This window comes from Hypanus sabinus, chromosome 9 (assembly GCF_030144855.1).
Source record: "Hypanus sabinus isolate sHypSab1 chromosome 9, sHypSab1.hap1, whole genome shotgun sequence".
Taxonomy (NCBI): domain Eukaryota; kingdom Metazoa; phylum Chordata; class Chondrichthyes; order Myliobatiformes; family Dasyatidae; genus Hypanus; species Hypanus sabinus.
Window position 1 is genome coordinate 141,319,157 of NC_082714.1, and position 19,486 is coordinate 141,338,642.

At 43.2% G+C, this 19,486-nt stretch overlaps 1 protein-coding gene across 7 annotated transcripts in view; it reads right to left on the reverse strand.

The window, feature by feature from the left end:
- ptprt (protein tyrosine phosphatase receptor type T) overlaps positions 1–19,486 on the reverse strand; it is a 1,496,000-nt gene that overhangs the window by 831,183 nt on the left and 645,331 nt on the right. For all 7 annotated transcript variants that reach the window (XM_059980706.1, XM_059980710.1, XM_059980709.1 and 4 more), the window contains exon 4: positions 17,457–17,538. In XM_059980706.1, coding sequence (XP_059836689.1) covers positions 17,457–17,538 — 82 coding nt within the window. The remainder of the gene's footprint in view (positions 1–17,456; positions 17,539–19,486) is intronic.

The following is a 19,486-nucleotide window of genomic DNA, read 5'->3' on the forward strand; positions in this document are numbered from 1 at the left end:
TTATCACTAATGCTTCCACTATTTCTTGGGCTACTTCCTTGAGCACTCTGGGATGCAGACCATCTGGCCCTGGGGATTTTCTGCTTTTAATCCCTTCAATTTACCTAACACCACTTCCCTACTAACATGTATTTCCCTCAGTTCCTCCATCTCACTAGACCCTCGGTCCCTTACTATTTCCGGAAGATTATTTATGTCCTCCTTAGTGAAGACAGAACCAAAGTAGTTATTCAATTGGTCTGCCATGTCTTTGTTCCCTATGATCAATTCGCCTGTTTCTGACTGTAAAGGACCTACATTTGTCTTGACCAATCTTTTTTTTTCACGTATCTATAAAAGCTTTTACAGTCAGTTTTTATGTTCCCTGCCAGCTTTCTCTCATAATCTTTTTTCCCTTTCCTAATTAAGCCCTTTGTCCTCCTCTGCTGGTCTCTGCATTTCTCCCAGTCCTCAGGTGTGCCACTTTTTTTTGCTAATTTATATGCTTCTTTTTTGGACTTGATACTATCCCTAATTTCCCTTGTCAGCCATGGGTGCACTACCTTCTCTGGTTTATTCTTTTGCCAAACTGGGATGAACAATTGTTGTAGTTCATCCATGCGATCTTTAAATGCTTGCCATTGCATATCCACCGTCAACCCTTTAAGTAGCATTTGCCAGTCTATCTTAGCTAATTCATGTCTCATACCTTCAAAGTTACCCTTCTTTAAGTTCAGAACCTTTGTTTCTGAATTAACTATGTCACTCTCCATCTTAATGAAGAATTCCACCATATTATGGTCACTCTTACCCAAGGGGCCTCGCACAACAAGATTGCTAACTAACCCTTCCTCATTGCTCAGTACCCAGTCTAGAATGGCCTGCTCTCTAGTTGGTTCCTTGACATGTTGTTTCAGAAAACCATCCCGCATACATTCCAAGAAATCCTCTTCCTCAGCACCCTTACCAATTTGATTCACCCAGTCAGGAAACTTTTTGAATCTAACATAAATGATAAAGTTATGCCACTCTTGGAAGTAGGTCAGATGAAAATCTTTGGCCTCAGGTAGATCAATGCAGGCTCACTGCTTGCATTTGTGGCCATGTCCTTCTCTTCCACTGTCACTGTAGTTTGATGTTGTGTGCAGACCAAATTGCTGAACTAGCTTTTTGGACTGAAAAGGCAATTCTCTGGTAACTCCTGAAATAGAATTTTTTGTTATTCAGAATTCTCTGCTTGCTTCTGAGGCAATTTTCCATTTGCACATGATCAACTAAGATCAGTGCAAGCAGGGTAGAGAAAGAAGAGTCAGTGGGTGTTTTTAACTTGGATTTTCAGTAGTCCTTTCACAAGGTGCCACACATGAGGCTGCTAAACATGAGAAGTCCCCATGGTACTACAGAGCCAGGACAGGAGATTGGCTGGCTGGCAAATAGAAGAGTAGGAATAAAGCTGTTCTATTTTGGTTCACTGCAGGTGACAAGTGTTTTGAAGGGGTTGGTGTTGGGTCCACCACTTCCGACATTATACGTTAATGATCTGGGTGATGATTGATGGCTTTGTAGCCAAGTTTGTGGATGATGCAAATATAGATGGAAGGGCAGCTAGTGTTGATGATGCACCATTAATAACTCTCGGAGACGGGAGGCAAAAGATAGGCTTTTATTAGCTGCAAACGTGACCACGACCTCTTGGAGACTGAGGGAGGAGCAGTGCCTCCAATTGCCTTTATACAGGGGTCTGTGGGAGGAGCCACAGGAGCAGTCAGCAGAGGGGCATGACCAGACAGGTATACACATAGTTTACCACATTCACCCCCTCTTTGTTTTAAAAGAGAGTCCCCACGGGCGAAGTTTCTCACAAGTATATTTACAGGTTAAGTCTATCAGGTGGTCGAGTCTGTCACTGCGATCTACGTAGCTCCGGTGGTGATTGCACCGGTGACGGTGGTTGTGCTGGCTCTGTCCTGACTTGAGGTGCCAGCCCGTTAGGCGTCAGTAATCCCTCATGCGTGTGCGTGGCGCCCGGTATGGGAGTGTCGTGAGGAGACTGTGTAGGGCTTGGTGTGCGCAGTGTCTCGTGGGTATACACCCTGGTAGGTATGGGGTTCATAGTCACCGTGGAGTGTTCGGGGTAGGGGTCTGGTGCTCCTGTGGGTGCCAGGTTGCAGACAGAGACCGTGTCCTCCCGCCTATCAGGTAAGACCACGTAGGCATACTGGGGGTTCACATGAAGTAGGTGAACCCTCTCGACCATCGGGGAGTATTTATTGCTCCTCATATGTTTCCGGAGCAGCACTGGCCCTGGGGATGTCAGCCAAACCAGTAGGATGGTCCCAGTGGCAGACTTCCTGGGAAAAGAAAAGAGTCGCTCATGAGGGGTGGCATTGGTGGATGTGCATAACAGAGAGCGGATGGAGTGGAGTGCCTCGGGGAGGACCTCCTGCCATCGAGAGACCGGCAATCCCTTTGACCTAAGGGCTAAGAGTGTGGCCTTCCACACAGTGGCATTCTCCCTCTCCACCTGTCCATTTCCCCAGGGATTATAGCTCATGGTCCTACTAATAGCAATACCCCTAGCCAGCAGGTACTGGCGCAGCCCGACACTCATAAAGGGGGACCCTCTATCACTGTGGATGTAGCAGGGATATCCAAACAGAGTGAAGAGCTGGTGCAGGGCTTTTATGACAGACGTGGCAGTGGTATTGGGGCAGGGAATGGCAAAGGGGAACCACGAGTACTCGTCGATTATGTTGAGAAAGTAGACATTGCGGTCGGTGGAGGGAAGGGGGCCCTTAAAGTCGATAATCAGTTGCTCAAAGGGGCGGGTGGCCTTGATAAGTTGTGCCTTTTCAGGACGGTAGAAGTGCAGTTTGCACTCAACGCAGACTTGGCAGTCCTTGGTCATTGTCCTGATGTCCTCAAGGGAGTAAGGCAGGTTCCGGGCTTTCACGAAATGGTAAAATTGGGTGACCCCCGGGTGGCAAAGATGTGCATGGAGGGTGTATAGCCGGTCGAGCTGTACGCTGGAGCACGCTCCCCGGGATAGGGCATCAGGGGGCTCATTGAGCCTTCCAGACCGGTACAGGATATCATAGTTGTAGGTGGAGAGTTCCATTCTTCACTGTAAAATTTTATCATTTTTGACTTTGCCCCGCTGTTGGTTGCTAAACATGAACGCAACTGAGTGCTGGTTGGTCAGCAAGGTGAACCTTTTGCTGGCAAGATAGTGCCTCCAGTGCCTAATAGCTTCCACTATGGCCTGGGCTTCTTTCTCCACCGCAGAGTGCCGAATTTCAGGGCCTTGAAAGGTACGAGAGAAGAATGCTACTGGCCTGCCTGCCTGATTGAGGGTAGTAGCCAGCGTGAAATCAGAGGTGTCACTCTTTACATGGAAGGGAATGGTCTCGTCCACTGCATGCATCGTTGCTTTGGCAATTTCCCCTTTAATGCAGCTGAAGGCGCGCTGAGAGGGGAAATGCGGTGGACTTGACCAGGGGGCGGGCCTTGTCTGCGTGGTGATGGACCCATTGGGCATAATAGGAAAAGAAGCCCAGGCACCTTTTGAGGGCTCTGAGGGTGGTAGGAAGGGGGAGTTCCAACAGGGGGCACATACGGTCGGGGTCAGGGCCAATGACTCCGTTCTCCACAACATACCCAAGAAGAGCAAGTCGGGTGGTTCCGAACACACACTTGTTAGAGGTAAGGTTAAGAGCTTTGGCCACTTGGAAAAATCATTGGAGGTTAATGTTGTGATCCGGCCAGTCGTGACCGCAGATGGTGTTGTTATCCAGATATGGGAACGTGCCTTTCAGTTGGCACCAGTCCACTATCCGGTCCATCGGTCCATTTCCCTCTGGAAGACAGAGACACCATTCGTGACACTGAAGGGGACGTGCAGGAAGTGATACAGCCTGCTGCCCGCCTCGAAGGTGGTGTAGGGGCAGTCCTCCGGGCAGATGGGGAGCTGATGGTAAGCGGATTTCAGGTCTATGGTCGAGTACACCTTGTACTGAGCTATCTGATCGACCATATCTGTGATACAGGTTAGGGGGTACACGTCAAGCTGCATGAACCTATTGATGGTCTGGCTATAGTCCATGACCATCCTATTTTTCTGCCCTGTCCGAACAACGACCACCGGGGCCCTCCAAGGACTTGTGCTTGGCTCAATGATCCCCTCCCTGAGCAGCTGCTGCACCTCCAACTGAATGAAGGCCCTGTCCCCCGCGCTGTACCTCCTGCTTTTAGTTGCCACAGGTTTACAGTCGGGGGTCAGGTTGGCGAACAGCGGTGGGGGAGGAATCTTGAGGGTGGAGAGGCTGCAAGTGGTGTCAGTAGCGCGGCTGTTGGCATGGTGCTGGGTGGGATGTGCGGGTCGGTGTGTGTGTGTGGTCAGTAGCGGGGTATATGACAAAACCCCACAAAACTGAGGATTTCTGACAGTGATTGGTGGGAGGGGCCCGTCATACTCTATTGTCACACTTTTCAGGTGGCTCTGGAAGTCGAGCCCCAATAGCACAGGGGCACACAATTGAAGCATGACCAGTAACGCAAAGTCCCGATATTCTGTGCCCTGCACCACCAACGTTGCTATACAACCCCCCCGGATGTCTGTGGAATGTGATCCAGAAGCCATGGTGACCCTCTGGCTTACCGGCTGTTTCATGAGTTCACAACGTTGCAGCGTGTCCTGGTGAATATAACTCTCAGTGCTACCCGTGTCAAACAGGCAGCTGGTCCTTTGCCCCTCCACCAGGATGTCCATCATTGACCTTGCAAGCTGGTGTGGAGCGCTTTGGCTGAGGGTTACGGAGGCCAGAGTTGAATCGCCATCTTGATGTCTGGTAAGCACCCGTGGGTCAGAGGCGGGGCGAGGTGGAGCCGACAAAGATGGCCGCCCCCATGCCTCGCACGAGGCGGGCAGGCAAGATGGTGGTGACCAAGATGGCGACCCTCAGGTCTCGCACGCGGCACTGCTCGACCCCACTCATGGTTTAGACTTACAGACCTTGGTGATGTGGCCCTTCTTTCCGCAGCTGCAGCAGGTAGCTTTTCGGGCCGGGCAGCGATTTCGGGGGTGTTTTTTGAGTCCACAGAAGTAACACTGCATGGACTTGCGACTGGCAGCAGCCGAGGTCGATTCGCCGGCGGGCTGCAGGGTCTGCAGCGTCCACAGGGCTGGCGGGAGATCGCGCGGCTGAACAGCGTCAGCATTGTGCAGAGCAGCCTCCAGCATGTCGGCCAGCTCGATCGCTGACTGTAAGGTAAAATCGGTGTTTTCCAGCAGCCACTGGCGCATGTACACTAACCCGATCCCCGTAACGAAGGCGTCTCGTACCAGAAGATCTGCATGCTGTTCCGCCGTCAGTCCCCTGCAGTCGCAGGCCTGCACGAGTGTCTGTAGGGCTCGGACAAACTCAGCGCTTGACTCTCCGGCCTGCTGCCACCGCGTCGCTAAGCGATGTCTTGCGTAGACGTTGTTCACCGGCCGCAGGTATTGTCTTTTGAGGGCGTTCAGTGCCCCTTGGTAGGTCGGCAGGTCCCTGATGAGGAAGTTCACCTGGGGACTGACTCTGGAGAGCAGAACTCTGTGCATGATAGCAGGCTCAGTCATGGGAATCTCTTCCAGGTACGATTGGAAGCACGCAAGCCAGAGTTCAAAAGCAATGGCTGCTTCAGGATCTTGAGGATCAATGTCCAACCGGTCCGGTCGTAAAATGCTCTCCATGGTTTAAAATTGCAGCTAATAAAATTGATGCACCATCAGTAACTCTCGGAGACGAGAGGCAAAAGATAGGCTTTAATTAGCTGCAAACGTGACCACGACATCTGGGAGACTGAGGGAGGAGCAGTGCCTCCAATCGCCTTTATACAGGGGTCTGTGGAAGGAGCCACAAGAGCAGTCAGCAGAGGGGTGTGTCCAGACAGGTATACACATAGTTTACCACAGTTGAGGAAGCAAGGAGTTTGCACAAGGACTTGGACAGATAAGAGAATGGGCAAATAAATGGCAGATGAACTACATGAATATTGATACCTTGATTATCCAGTATTTTTTCTTCCCTCCTCCTTCCTTCTTCTTCTATTTCCCATTTAACCTTTTACCTCTGCATCCCACCTGCCTATCACCTCCCCCAGTGTGCCTCCTCCTTCCCCTTCTCCCATGTTCCACTCTCATCTCCTATCTGACTCCTTCCTCACCAGCTCTTTGCCTTATCCAACTCTACACTTCACCACCACTCCTCCCCCACCACACACACACACACACACACACACACACACGGGGCTTCACCTATCACCTTCCAGCTTGTCCTCCTTATCCTAGCTCCTTCTCCCATCACCTCCAGAGGGGTCTTGGCTGAAAAGTTGCTGCCTGACCTGCTGACCTTTGTGTGTGTTGTGATGGAATGCTGTGCAGGGAAATGTATGGTCATACACTTCTCTAGAAGGAATAAAGTTTTACACTATTTTCTAAATGGGGAGAGAATCCAGAAATTGGAGTTGCAAAGGGATTTTGGAGTCCTCGTGTGGGATTCCCTAAAGCTTAACTTGCAGGGTGTGTCAGGAGTAAAGAAGACAAATGCATTGTTAGGATTCGCTTCAAGAACACAAGATTATAAAAGCATAGTGGTTAGCACAACACTTTACGTTCAGGCAACCTGCGTTAAGTTCACACCACTGCCTGTCTCCCTGTGACCATGTGGATTTCCTTTGGGTGCACCGGTTTCTTCCCACAGTCCAAAGATGTATCAGTTTTTGGGTTAATTGTTCACTGTAAGTTGTCCTCTGATAGGGCTCAGATTAAGTCAGGAGATTGCTGGGAGGTGTGGTTCGAAGGGTCAAAGGGCCTATTCTGTGCTGCGTCTCAATAAATAAAAACAAATGTCGTAAATGTAATGCTGAGGCTTTACAAGACATTAATTAGACTACATTTGAAGTGCCGTCATCAGTTTCAGGCCCCATAACTAAGAAAGGATGTACTGGCATTGGACAGTCCAGAGGAGTTTTACGAGAATGACCCCAGAAGTGGAAGGGTTAGTGTATGAGAAGCATTTGATGGTTCCAGACTTCTACTCACTGGAATTTAGAAGACTAACGGGGGATCTCATTGAGACCTATAAATACTGAAAGACCTAAATAGAGTGGAAGTGGAGAGGGTGCTTCCTTAGACTAAGTGAGTCTAAGAGCAGAGGGCCCAGCCTCAGAATAGAATAATATCCCTTTAGAATAGAAATGAGGAAGAACTTCTTCAGTCAGAGGGTGATGAATCTGTGTAATTCATTGCAACTGACAGTTGTGGAGGCCAAGTCATTGGGTATAATCAAAGCAGAGATTGATAGGTTCTTGATCAGTTATGACATCAAAGGCTACTGGGAGAAGGCAGGAGAATAGGGTTGAGGGGAAGTAAATCAGCCATGATCGATTGGCAGAACAGAATCAATGGGCTAATTGGCCTAATTCTATTTAGAACCATAGAACATTACAGCGCAGAAACAGGCCATATGGCCCTTCTTGGCTGTGCCGAACCATTCTTCTGCCTAGTCACACTGACCTGCACCTGGACCATATCCCTCCATACACCTCTCATCCATGTACCTGTCCAAGTTTTTCTTAAATGTTAAAAGAGAGCCCGCATTTACCACTTCATCTGGCAGCTCATTCCACACTCCCACCACTCTCTGTGTGAAGAAGCCCCCACTAATGTTCCCTTTAAACATTTCCCCCTTCACCATTAACCCATGTCCTCTGTTTTTTTTCTCCCCTAGCCTCAGTGGAAAAACCTTGCTTGCATTCACTCTATCTATACCCATCATAATTTTATATACCTCAATCAAATCTCCCCTCATTCTTCTACGCTCCAGGGAATAAAGTCCTAACCTATTCAACCTTTCTCTGTAACTCAGTTTCTTAAGTCCCGGCAACATCCATGTAAACCTTCTCTGCACTCTTTCAACCTTATTAATATCCTCCCTGTAATTAGGTGACCAAAACTGCACACAATACTCCAAACTCGGCCTCACCAATGTCTTATACAACCTCACCATAACATTCCGACTCTTGTACTCAATTCTTTGATTTATATAGGCCAATGTACCAAAAGCTCGCTTTATGACCCTATCTACCTGTGACACAACTTTTAGGGAATTATCTATCTGTATTCCCAGATCCCTCTGTTCTCCTGTGTTCCTCAGTTGTCCTTCCATTTACCTTGTATGTTCCACCTTGGTTTGTCCTTCCAAAGTGCAATACCTCACACTTGTCTGCATTAAACTCCATCTGCCATTTGTCAGCCCATTTGTCCAGCTGGTCCAAATCCCTCTGCAAGCTTTGAAAACCTCTCTCACTTTCCACTACAGCTTTTAAGATCGCCCCCATTTCTTTTGGTTCCATACATAGCCGACCACTCTGATCTTCAAGAGGACCAATTTTATCCCTTACTATCCTTTTGCTCTTAATATACCTGTAGAAGCTCTTTGGATTATCCTTCACCTTGACTGCCAAAGCAACCTCATGTCTTCTTTTAGCCCTCCTGATTTCTTTCTTTTTTTGCATTTTTTATACTACTCAAGTACCTTATTTGCTCCCTTTTTCCTATACATGTTATACATCTCTCTCTTCTTCTTTATCAGAGTTCAAATATCCCTCGAGAACCAAGGTTCCTTATTTTCATTCTCTTTGCCTTTAATCCTGAGAGGAACATACAAACTCTGCACTCTCAAAATTTCTCCTTTGAATGCCTTCCACTTACCAACAACATCTTGTCAGAGAACAATATGTCCCAATCCACGCTTTTTAGATACGTCCTCATTTCTTCAAATTTGGCCTTTTTCCAGTTTAGAACCTCAACCCAAGGACCAGATCTATCTTGATCCATGATCAAGTTGAAACTATTGGTGTTATGATATCTGGAACCAAAGTGTTCCCCTTACACACACTTCCGTCACCTGTCCTAATTCGTTTCCTAATAGGAGATCTAATATTGCAGACTCTCTAGTCGATACCTCTATATATTGATTTAGAAAACTTTCCTGGACACATTTTATAAACTCTAACCCATCTGGACCTTCAACAGTATGGGAGTCCCAATCAATATGTGGAAAAGTAATATCCCTACTATCACAACTTCATGTTTCCGGTAGTTCTCTGCTATCTCTCTGCAGATTTGCTCCTCCAATTCTCGCTGACTATTGGGTGGTCTATAATACAACCCCTTTAATGTGATCATACCTTTCCTGTTTCTCAGCTCCACCGATATGGCCTCGGTAGACAAGACCTGTAAACTGTCCTGCCTGAGCACTGCTGTAACATTTTTTCTGACTAGCAATGCCATCCCCCCACCCTTCATCCCTCTGCCTCTATCACGTCTGAAACATCTAAACCCTGGAACATTAAGCTGCCAGTCCTGCCCCTCCTGTAGCCAAGTTTCATTAATAGCTATAATATCATAAATCCACGTGGCAATCCACACCCTCAGCTTGTCTGCCTTCCCTACAGTACTCTTACCCTCACTGGCACCTGGCACAGGTAGAAATCCTGATATTACCACCTACGAGGTCCTGCTTTTTAACTAACTTTTTAACTCTCAGGACCTACTTGCTCTTTCTTTCCACGTCATTGGTATCGATGTGTACCACGACATCTGGCTGGTCACCCTCCCACTTCAGAATACTGTGCACACAATCAGAGACATCCTTGACCCTGGCATCTGGGAGGCAACAAACCATTCGGGAGTCTCTGTCACGACCACAGAACCTCCTGTCTGTATCCTTTAACTATCGAGTCCCCTATCTCTACAGCTCTCCTCTTTTTCCACCCTCCCTTCTGTACTGCAGAACCAGACAGTTCCAGAGATCCGGTTGCCACAGTATGTCCCAAATAAGCCATCCCCTACAACAGTACCCAAAGTATACTTATTGTTGAGGGGAATGGCCACAGGGGAACCCTGCTCTGCCTGCCCTTTCCCCTTCCCTCGCCTGATGGTAACCCAATTACCTGTGCGCTGCTCCTTTGGCGTAACTACCTCTCTAAAACTACTATCTATAAACTCCTCATTCTCCTGAATGATCCGGAGGTCATCTGGCTCCTGCTCCAGTTCCCTAACGCAGTTTTTAGGAGCTGCAGCTGGATGTACTTCTTGCAGGTGTTGTTGTCAGGGACACTGAAGGTCTCCCTGACTTCCCACATCCTGCAAGAGGAGCATTCCAACATCCTGCCTGGCATTCTCTCTACTCTAAACGAACAAAACAAAACTTACCAGAACCTACCCTCGCCTCTGCCTGTTCATGCCAAAGCCTGCTGAGCCAAAGTCATCCCACTCTGCTGCCTGCTCTCAACACTGCCCGCTGGATATGCTGGTCACCTTTTTAAACCTTTGGCGCTCTACTTGGCTGACGTCACGTGCCTGCACAGTCCAGCCTCTTTTCACCGAGCAGTGAAAAAAAATGGCTTCTCTCCAAGATTCCTTACTCCTTCACTCTCAGCCTCTAGCTCCAACTTAGAAATTTCTATGCCTTATAGTCTGATGTCCTATAGTAGATGTATCTATGCTCATATCTATATACCTTTTCATAAGTATACATTCTAGTTTTTTCTCTGGTCTTACTTAATCAAGCTCTTGAACAGTCCTGTTGTTGATATGCATTTGTTTGGCTTTTTGAAGTTAGAGCATCCTTATAGTTCATTAACTGAAGAGAAATTCATATAGAAAACAAGACTGCATCAGTTTATTGACTAATTGCTTTTAATTTTGTTGGTTACCTTGGGTGTTGAGTCTGCTACAAGCGTGATCAGACTCCTCTACTTTCAGTGTGTAATGTCCTTTGCAATCTCATCACCATTTGATTCTGAATTCTACGGTGATAGAAATACCTCACACTTTGTGGAAATCATAATTTATTGATCTAATTATTGGGTTTCTTCCTTTTCTTGAAACACACAATAACTTCTTTCTTCAATCTATTTCAATGAAATTAGAATGATAGCCCTTATTTCAATGTGCTTCAATTGGATTTTATGCCATTTACTTCCAAGACCTTTCCAATACTTGACTACAGATGAGCAATTTATTGTTTTGAATCTCTGAGCTTATCACACTCCAAAGGTCAGTAAATCCTTTCCTTAAATTCTGATATGGTTCCACACTTGCTCTTCAATATCATTGCATCTGCAATTTTCACCTCTGTTATTGAAATACAGAGCCTACTGAGCTTATGTTAGCACTAAAATTTTTCTGCTCTTCTGAGTTTCATAGGAACAAGAGGATAACTTTCAATATTTCATTGGCCTGTTGAGTTTTCCTCTACGGTTGAAAATTTGAAAACTATATGATGCAAGTTCTGTAACTTGTCATCTTCAACGGGATCCTACCACTAAGTACATCTTTCCCATGGAAATCATGGGGGAGGGGTGGGCAGGGAATTACTCTCTACCTGACTCTCTTGTCCACTCATCTGCTCCACTGGTCTCCCTCATGGCACTTACCTCTCCAAGCGGGATAAATGTTACACCTACCCTACACCTCCTTACTTACCACCATTCAGGGTACAAGTCTGTCAGGATCATCTATCGTACCCGATGCTTCTGTTATGGACTCCTCTGCATCAGTGAGATCCAACACAGATTAGGGGATCGCTTTGTCAAGCACCTTTGATCTGTGTGCTGCAAGAGGCAGGATCTCTCATTGGTCACCCATTTCAATTCAACTTCCCATTCCCATTCTGATATGTCCATCCATGGCCTCCTCTGCTGCCACGATGAGGCTGAACTCAGGTTGGAGGAGCAACACCTTATAGTCCGTCAGGGTAGCCTCTGACCTGATGGCATGAACATCGATTTCTTTAACTTCTTGTAATTTTTCCCTCCTCCTTCCTTACTCATTCCCCTTCTGTCATCTTCTACTTCTGACATCTGCTCCCTTCCTTAACAATCTCAGCCTGAAACTCCCACTGCTTATTTTCCTCCAAGGCCTCACTTGCTGAGTTCCTCCAGCAATTTGTGTACACTGCTCTAGATTTCCAGAATCTGCCCATCCGTTGTGATGATGAAGTATGTTCTGCCTGATTGATGAAGAATTCCTGGAGACATTGAGAAAGGATGTTGACCTTAAAAAAAATGTTGATCCTGACAAGGTGCTCTAGGTAACTTCAACAAATGGAAGCCCATTCTACAAGCCAAAGTTCTTTTGAAGGTATTGGGTCTCAATCCATAATAGTCGTCTTAGTCCATGTTACCTTACTCATAAAACAGACACACCAGTCTATTGTTTCATAGCCCAATTTGTCTGAACTCCTCCAAATATAACAATAGCTTTGGTTAAGTCTCCTGCCATCTGGAACAGACATAAAATGGTGGAGGAATTCAGCAGGCTAGGCAGCATCAATGGAAATTTCAGGCCAAGACCCTTCGACAGGATGAAATGTTGACTGTATTTTTTTCCACAAATACTGCCTAGCCTGCTGAGTTTCTTCAGCATTTTGAGTGTGTTGCTTGGATTCCAGCATCTGCAGATTTTCTCATGTTTGTCATCTTGAATATGTAGCTCTTTTCTGAAATATCAGATAGAATAGAGGGCTACGGATAACCATAGATAATTTCTAAGTACATGTTCAGCACAGCATTGTGGGCTGAAAGGCCTGTATTGTGCTGTAGGCTTTCTATGCTTCTATGTAGAAACTGATTCTTTTGTTAGGTTTTTTAAAATAACTGTCTTTTAGGTATCGGTAATGGTACCAACACTGCATTTATTGTTCATCTCTTGACTTATGTAGCAATACAACTGTATTAGAACTGAAGATTTGTTGTGAAATTTCTAGCCAGTAATAAAATAATTGCAAGCACATGTAGACTGGGTTGCGTGGAGTTGTGTCCCTGCAGGATATTAATGATCAAGTTCAGTGGCCTCTACAATCAATTTTGTTGCTTTGACACCAGTCCACCAATGACCAGATCCACTGTGTTTAATAAGCATAACATAGTGTGGTGAGATTTAAACTCACACCCTGAAGTGTGGCTAATTTACCAAAACTACCACCCTGCACTTCCTGCATTAGAGTGTTACTCTCATTGATTCTTCAAATACCTTTATATTGTCACTTGCAAATTAGTTTTTTACTCCAGCTAGCTATTTCTCATGCCAACATAGTTTATAAACTGGACGTGTTTCTATCAATAGGTCACACAGTAATTATTTCTAATACTACTGATACATGTGGTCATTCCAAAAATTCCTTGTCGTGTCAGCAAGATTTGTCATTTTCACCTTTGGAAATAACTAGTTGAAGAGTAGCATGAAAAAAAAATCATTAATTCAAATGTATTGCAAAATGCTATTAAATTTCTTTTTGTCATATTGTGACCTGTGGAGCCCTCACTGAAGTTACTTGGTTCTTGAGAGATTTCAAAATCAGTGCTCAATCACAAGATTCTTCTCCACTGTTGAAGAGGCAGCCAGCAGAAACTGTTTTGCATTCTACTACCTACTAAAAATTCTTTCTTTAAATCTACGCTATGAATAGTTATACATTTCTAGTTCAGGCACAAAAATATTTATGCTTTGAACTGACTTTCTCGTGGCATTGTGGTCTCAGGTCAACCATTCCATTCTCTTTCAACTAGTTCATCATTAAATGACCTAATATAGTTAGGATGAAGCACCCTTTGGTTATGAGCCTCCAATGTGCTTCTTGGCAAGTTATTTTTGATGGGTTTCTTCTGCTCAGTTCACCTTCTTCATAGGTGCTGCCTGTCCTGATAAGTGTTCAAGCATTTTCTGTTTTTGTAACTAATTTTTAACAAATTGTTGTTCATTATTTGATTGTCAGGATTTACCAATCATGCAGATCCAGCATTACCTTAAATTTGATTTTTAAATAACCACGTCCATTATTATTTCTGAGTTCACTTGCTTGTAAACACAGTTAAAAGCAAATGCTGGAGTTTTTAGGTAATAAGGTAGTGATCTAATTTACAGCTAGTACAATAAGAACAGATGTATTTATGCTTGCTTCCATTCATTGCAGTATCAAGCCTTCTAAACCAGCAAAAGTCACTGAAGTGGTAAGGTTAAGCTATGATCAGAGATTCCATCTTACTTTGTTATTTAACAACCTCCCCCAGGATAAAGTAAATTATCTGGGCTTTGAGTATACAATACCTTAAAACACTGGGTAAAATTCTACATAAAAGGGATAAAAAAGCATCATTTGCTTGTTACATTCAAGTCTGTTATTCGTTTCAATCTGAGCAGGTGAATAACCAGCAGCCAACCGTCTGGCACCCTATTTTTAATCCTATATTTAATTGACTTTTTAGCATTAAAATTAAGAACAATTTGTTAACTGTAGCAAACAGCTCTTTTGCAAGAGAAAAATGAAATCATTGGCTTTAAAATATCAATGTGCTATTTCAGATACATGAAGGCAGAGAATACCATGACTGGGCTTTCGCAATTAAATCCATTATCAGATTACGAATAAGCCTGAGCAACCAAGTCATTACCTCAAAACTAAACCAGAAATAAATAGCCTTTGAATCTCAGCGGGAAAAGAAGCATACTAAGCTCTTTTCATGAGTGAATTTTCGAGCTACACTGAAGTACAAGCAAGAAAATAGCCTCCCCCTTATGCTAGCATGTGGCCCGAACCCCTTTGAAGTCAAAGTCTTATTCAGAGGATTCTGGCTGCAGAGAGGACAGATGCTGGCTCTGGGAGGATGTGAGTTTTACCTCTTCCCTTGCTAAACCAGCTAATAGGGCAGTGCAGGAAGTGACATCAAACAGGCTAGGAGATTTCTTCCCTGCCTGCTGCAACTGCACAGTGCAAACTTTATTCATTTGGGCCTAAAAATTGCAATGGAGGCATCACAACAAAGAAAGGGGCTCAATTTGCCATAACTTTAGAAATCACCTCTCTATTTTAGGTGGACATGCTGCTTTCCCACATACTGCTTTGAGTTTGCTTCTCTGCATGCTAAAGAGTTGGCTGAGGTCCCCCATCCCATCTCTCCATCAGCAATTTTCTACTGGTTAAGAAATGGATGGCCACCAATTAAAAATCCTTCCCGAAATCGTATAAATAACTAAGATAAAATGCTTCCTGACTCTAGGTAGTGGTAAACTGTGATATACACTGCATCTCTGAGCTAATTTAAGGAAGTGTTTCTTTTTCACCATGCCAGTTCAGATAAGTACTTCATTAGGTCTAAATAACAGGGCATTCATGCACAAACATTTCTCTTCATGTAGACGGTGTCATTATTTATTTAAAGCAATAGATTTTTTTTGTCCCCTACTGTGGAGAATGTCTGCGGATGCTTAGCTAGGTTCTTAAAATGTTCACTTTCCTTCTTGACCATCAGTGACACTGATTACAAATGCTTATCTTTCGTTTTTGTCTTTGGTCCATTTACTTCTATATCTCTAATCATGGAAACTCATTCTCATCTGCAAATGGCTTTCCACCAGAAATAATTCTTCTTATTATTAGATCCTGTGAAGTAAACTATTTATTTTCTGCTAAATTCTCAACTTCTGTTGAATAAGAATAATGTTTTTTTTAAAATATCTTTCAGTATATGGTTTTCATCAGCGATAATAAGAGGTGCCTGCCAGACTCCACTCAGGTTATTAGGAATTTGACTAGCCATCGATTACTTGCACAGATAGAGTTTCTGCATGAGACTGTCGAGGAGGCACCCTTGACAATGAGATTGCTTTCCCCAGAGACACTTTGCAAGCTGTTTATATTCTTGTTTCTTCTCTGGATCAGGAATAGCAACATTTAATGGCGATTAGTAAAAAAAAATCTCCGGAGAATGGTTGCAATGCAAAATGATCTCATATAAAAGCCTCAGATGTTTGATTGCTAAAGTATTTGGGAATGAATCGGCACATGGTGCAATAATCCAGAATAGTTTTCACCCTGTGTTATACAACATATTGTCCTAATAAAGCCAATTGAACTGACTGTCAGGCAGAGATTATGTGGAACAAGACAGCTGTTTGATAATTCCTATATCACATTTCAATGATAAATTTAAGTTCTCTCAGTGTGATATTTACAAGATTAGCATTTGTTCTGTATGAAAACCTTCCACCTTGTTATTGAAATACATTTGAACTATTGAATCAATTTCCTTAAAATTTGCTGTACATACAGAATTTAAAATTATAACTTTTGATATTTCACTATAATCTTAAAACATTAAAACTATATACATCCAATTTTTTTGTTTGTTCTCTTGCCTTTTAAACATTTGAAAACACGAATTTACTATAACCAAATTTACGATCCACTCCTCGTTAAGTTAGGTATTAATACAAAGAAGGCAAGACAGTGACTATATTTCATTAGGAGTTTGAAGAGATATAGTTTGTCATCTAAAACACTGGAAAACTTCCATAGATGTACCATGAAGAGCATTCTGACAGGCTGCATCACTGTCTGGTATGGGGATGGGGGAGGGGTTACTGCACAGGACTGAAAGAAGCTCCTGAAAGTTGTAATATTAGGCAGCTCCATCTTGGGAGCTAGCCTCCATAGCATCCAACACACCTTCAAGGAGCAATGTCTCAGAAGGGTGACATCCATTATTAAGCACTCACATCAACCAGGGCATGACCTCTTCTTATTGCTACCATCAGGAAGGACGTACAGAAGCCTGAAGGTGCATGCTCAGCAATTCAAGACCAGATTCTTTCCCTCTGCCATCTGATTTCTAAATGGAGATTTAATCCACGAACACTACTTGACTTTTTAAAATACATATTACTTCTGTTTTACGCTATATTAATCAATTCAATATACATATATTGTATATACTTAGTGAAATTGATTTATTTATGCTTCTTTTCCTTTCTAGCTAATCATTGACTGCATTGTACTTGTTAACAATTGTACTAAATTAATAAATTTTGCAACACATGCCTGTGATAACAAACCTGATTCTGATTCTGAAATGAATAATCTGGGTATTTTTGCTTATTTCTCTATTTAGTTCCCTGTGACAATTAATTTTTTAAGCTACCACAGGCTGCTCACAGACTGGACAGCATTTGATGCAAGTCCTACTGGAACATATTTATTCTCAGCATGAAGTGAAGAGAATCATTAAAAGATCCCTGGGTAGAAATATTCTCTTACATCCTAATAATTAAAGAACACTATACTACTCGCATCATGTTGCTTATCCTTCATCTGTTTTTTCTTCGATCCTCATTTGCAATGTCTCATGTCAAATCCTCCTTTCTGGCCATATTTACATTAATCCAGCAACCTGAAGTGATGTTCAGGATATTAAATTGCTGAATTCTATCTAATACAGTAACCTATTGTCTTCAATGGGTTCTTCCACTCTGCATAGATTCCTTTTACTAAGATCCTCAAAAATGTTGAAAGTGATTCTCATACATGCTAGACTTTAGCTTCTTTTTATCCCATCAGAATGTATTTTAAATTAAAGATAGCCTCAGTACTTACTGCAAGGATGAGCAAGTACTCTAACTTCATCGATGGCAATGTATCCAGGGTGGCCTTTCGAAGCAACAGATTCAAATATAACCTGAAATGAAAAAGATAACATGGTGATAACTAAATTAACATCATTCCTTAATATGAAATAAAACCATGTAGCTCAGATTGGTTAAGGTTGTATTTTCATATGAACTGTTACACGGGTATTAATTGATGCTCTTATAGAAAACTATTTTGGTCTTGTAAACGTTTACTATGATGGCTTTATTTTTTTTCCTCCTACATAAATTATCTGCACTTGATTATTGGAGCAGCAACATTAGTAAACTTGAATATATTAAACAGCGAATAGCCAATTATCTTCCCTTTTCCCATCCCCCTCACTTCCACTACAGCTCCCTCCACCCCCTCAACACGCAAACTCCTCCATCTCACCCTCCAACCCCCAATACATCCCTACCCCTTTTTAGCGGGACCTGAGTGTGTATTCCCTAGACTCACGCAGCCCAAGGAAACCAGGGTTTCATAAATAACCTAATTCTAATGATCTAATTCTAATTTTAAACTTATTCTTTCTTTTTCTTGATTCCCCAGAGTAGGAAGGAGTAGCTTTGTATCTACCCGACTGAATCCCCATATCACCTAGAGAACACAGGATTACAAGCTCATAAACTAACCTAGTCTTATTGATGAATGTGCTATACTCATCTAACACCATAGACTCATCATTAGATTGGATTAAAAAACTCAGTTGACATTATCACACTTTCAGTAGTAATAATCTGTAATCAGTGAACATTAATTCAAAATCATTACTACAAGAAAGTTTGATGAAGGCATATACCTTCATAGGATATAGGAACAGACTTCCCAAAACAGCATATTACCTTTAGCTAGGAAAATGAGTAGAGATTTGTGATCTAATTGGACTCAGAATACTTCTCCAAAGAGGACAAAACTTCTCATAAAAATGATTGCAGTTGGATGATCATTTTCAAAAAACCATGATATTTAAAACTGACATCACTTCCCAATTTCATTGCACCAATACACAATTCAATGGATAATGGTTAGAGGAATCCATGGGCTATGCAGAGATGGGACTTGGGTTTGATCAGCAGAAATGTAATGGAAATAACACTGCCAGCATTGAATTCTGCCACTACACTGATGAGCCACTTGTTCTTGTGCTATTCCCATTCGAACTCTAATCTAAGATGTGCCCTTCTGGCTTGTGAAATCCTTCAGTTACTGGTAGCCTCCAACCTGATGGCATGAAATCATCTCTCCAACTTCCTGTAATTCCTCCCTCCACCCTTCAATTCTCCAACTTTGGCTTCTTACCTCTTCTTCTCACCTGCCTGTCATTCCCCTTTCTCCTGTGGTCTACTCCTGTCCCCATGAGATTCCTTCTGCTCCAGCCCTTTACCCTTCCTACATACCACCTCCCAGCTGCTTACTTCATCCCTCTCTCCAATCCACTTGGCTTCACTTATCACCTTCTAGCTTGTCCTCCTTCCCAGCCTTCATATTCTGTCACTTTCCCCCTTCATTTCCAGTTCTGATTAAGGGTCTCACCCTAAAACGTCGACTGTTTTTTTTCCCCAAAGATGCTGCCTGACTGGTTGTATTCCTCCAACATTTTGTGTGTGTTACCTTAGTTACTTGTACTGTTCTGGCAAAATTTAATTATGGCAGTCTCCAATAAAGTCAAGCTAACCTCGGGTTGAACTAATCTTTATTTATTTGCTTATATTCACTTAATGCTCAACTACAACTTAATTGAAGCATGTTTTGTGCTTGTTTGAGCCAATTATTGGAAGTAAGATTGATGACAGAAATGGCTCCTCATCTATTTTTCAACTGGTCTTCAGGAAGTTAAGTTTGAAAAACTTACATCTTGTATGTATAATTTGATTCAAAAACAGCCAATTAAATTAGGAATTCATAAATCAAGACAAAAATGGGAATCTGATTTGAATGTTAAAATTGATGGAAAAAATTGGTCAAGATTATGTTCTGATAGTATGAGAAAT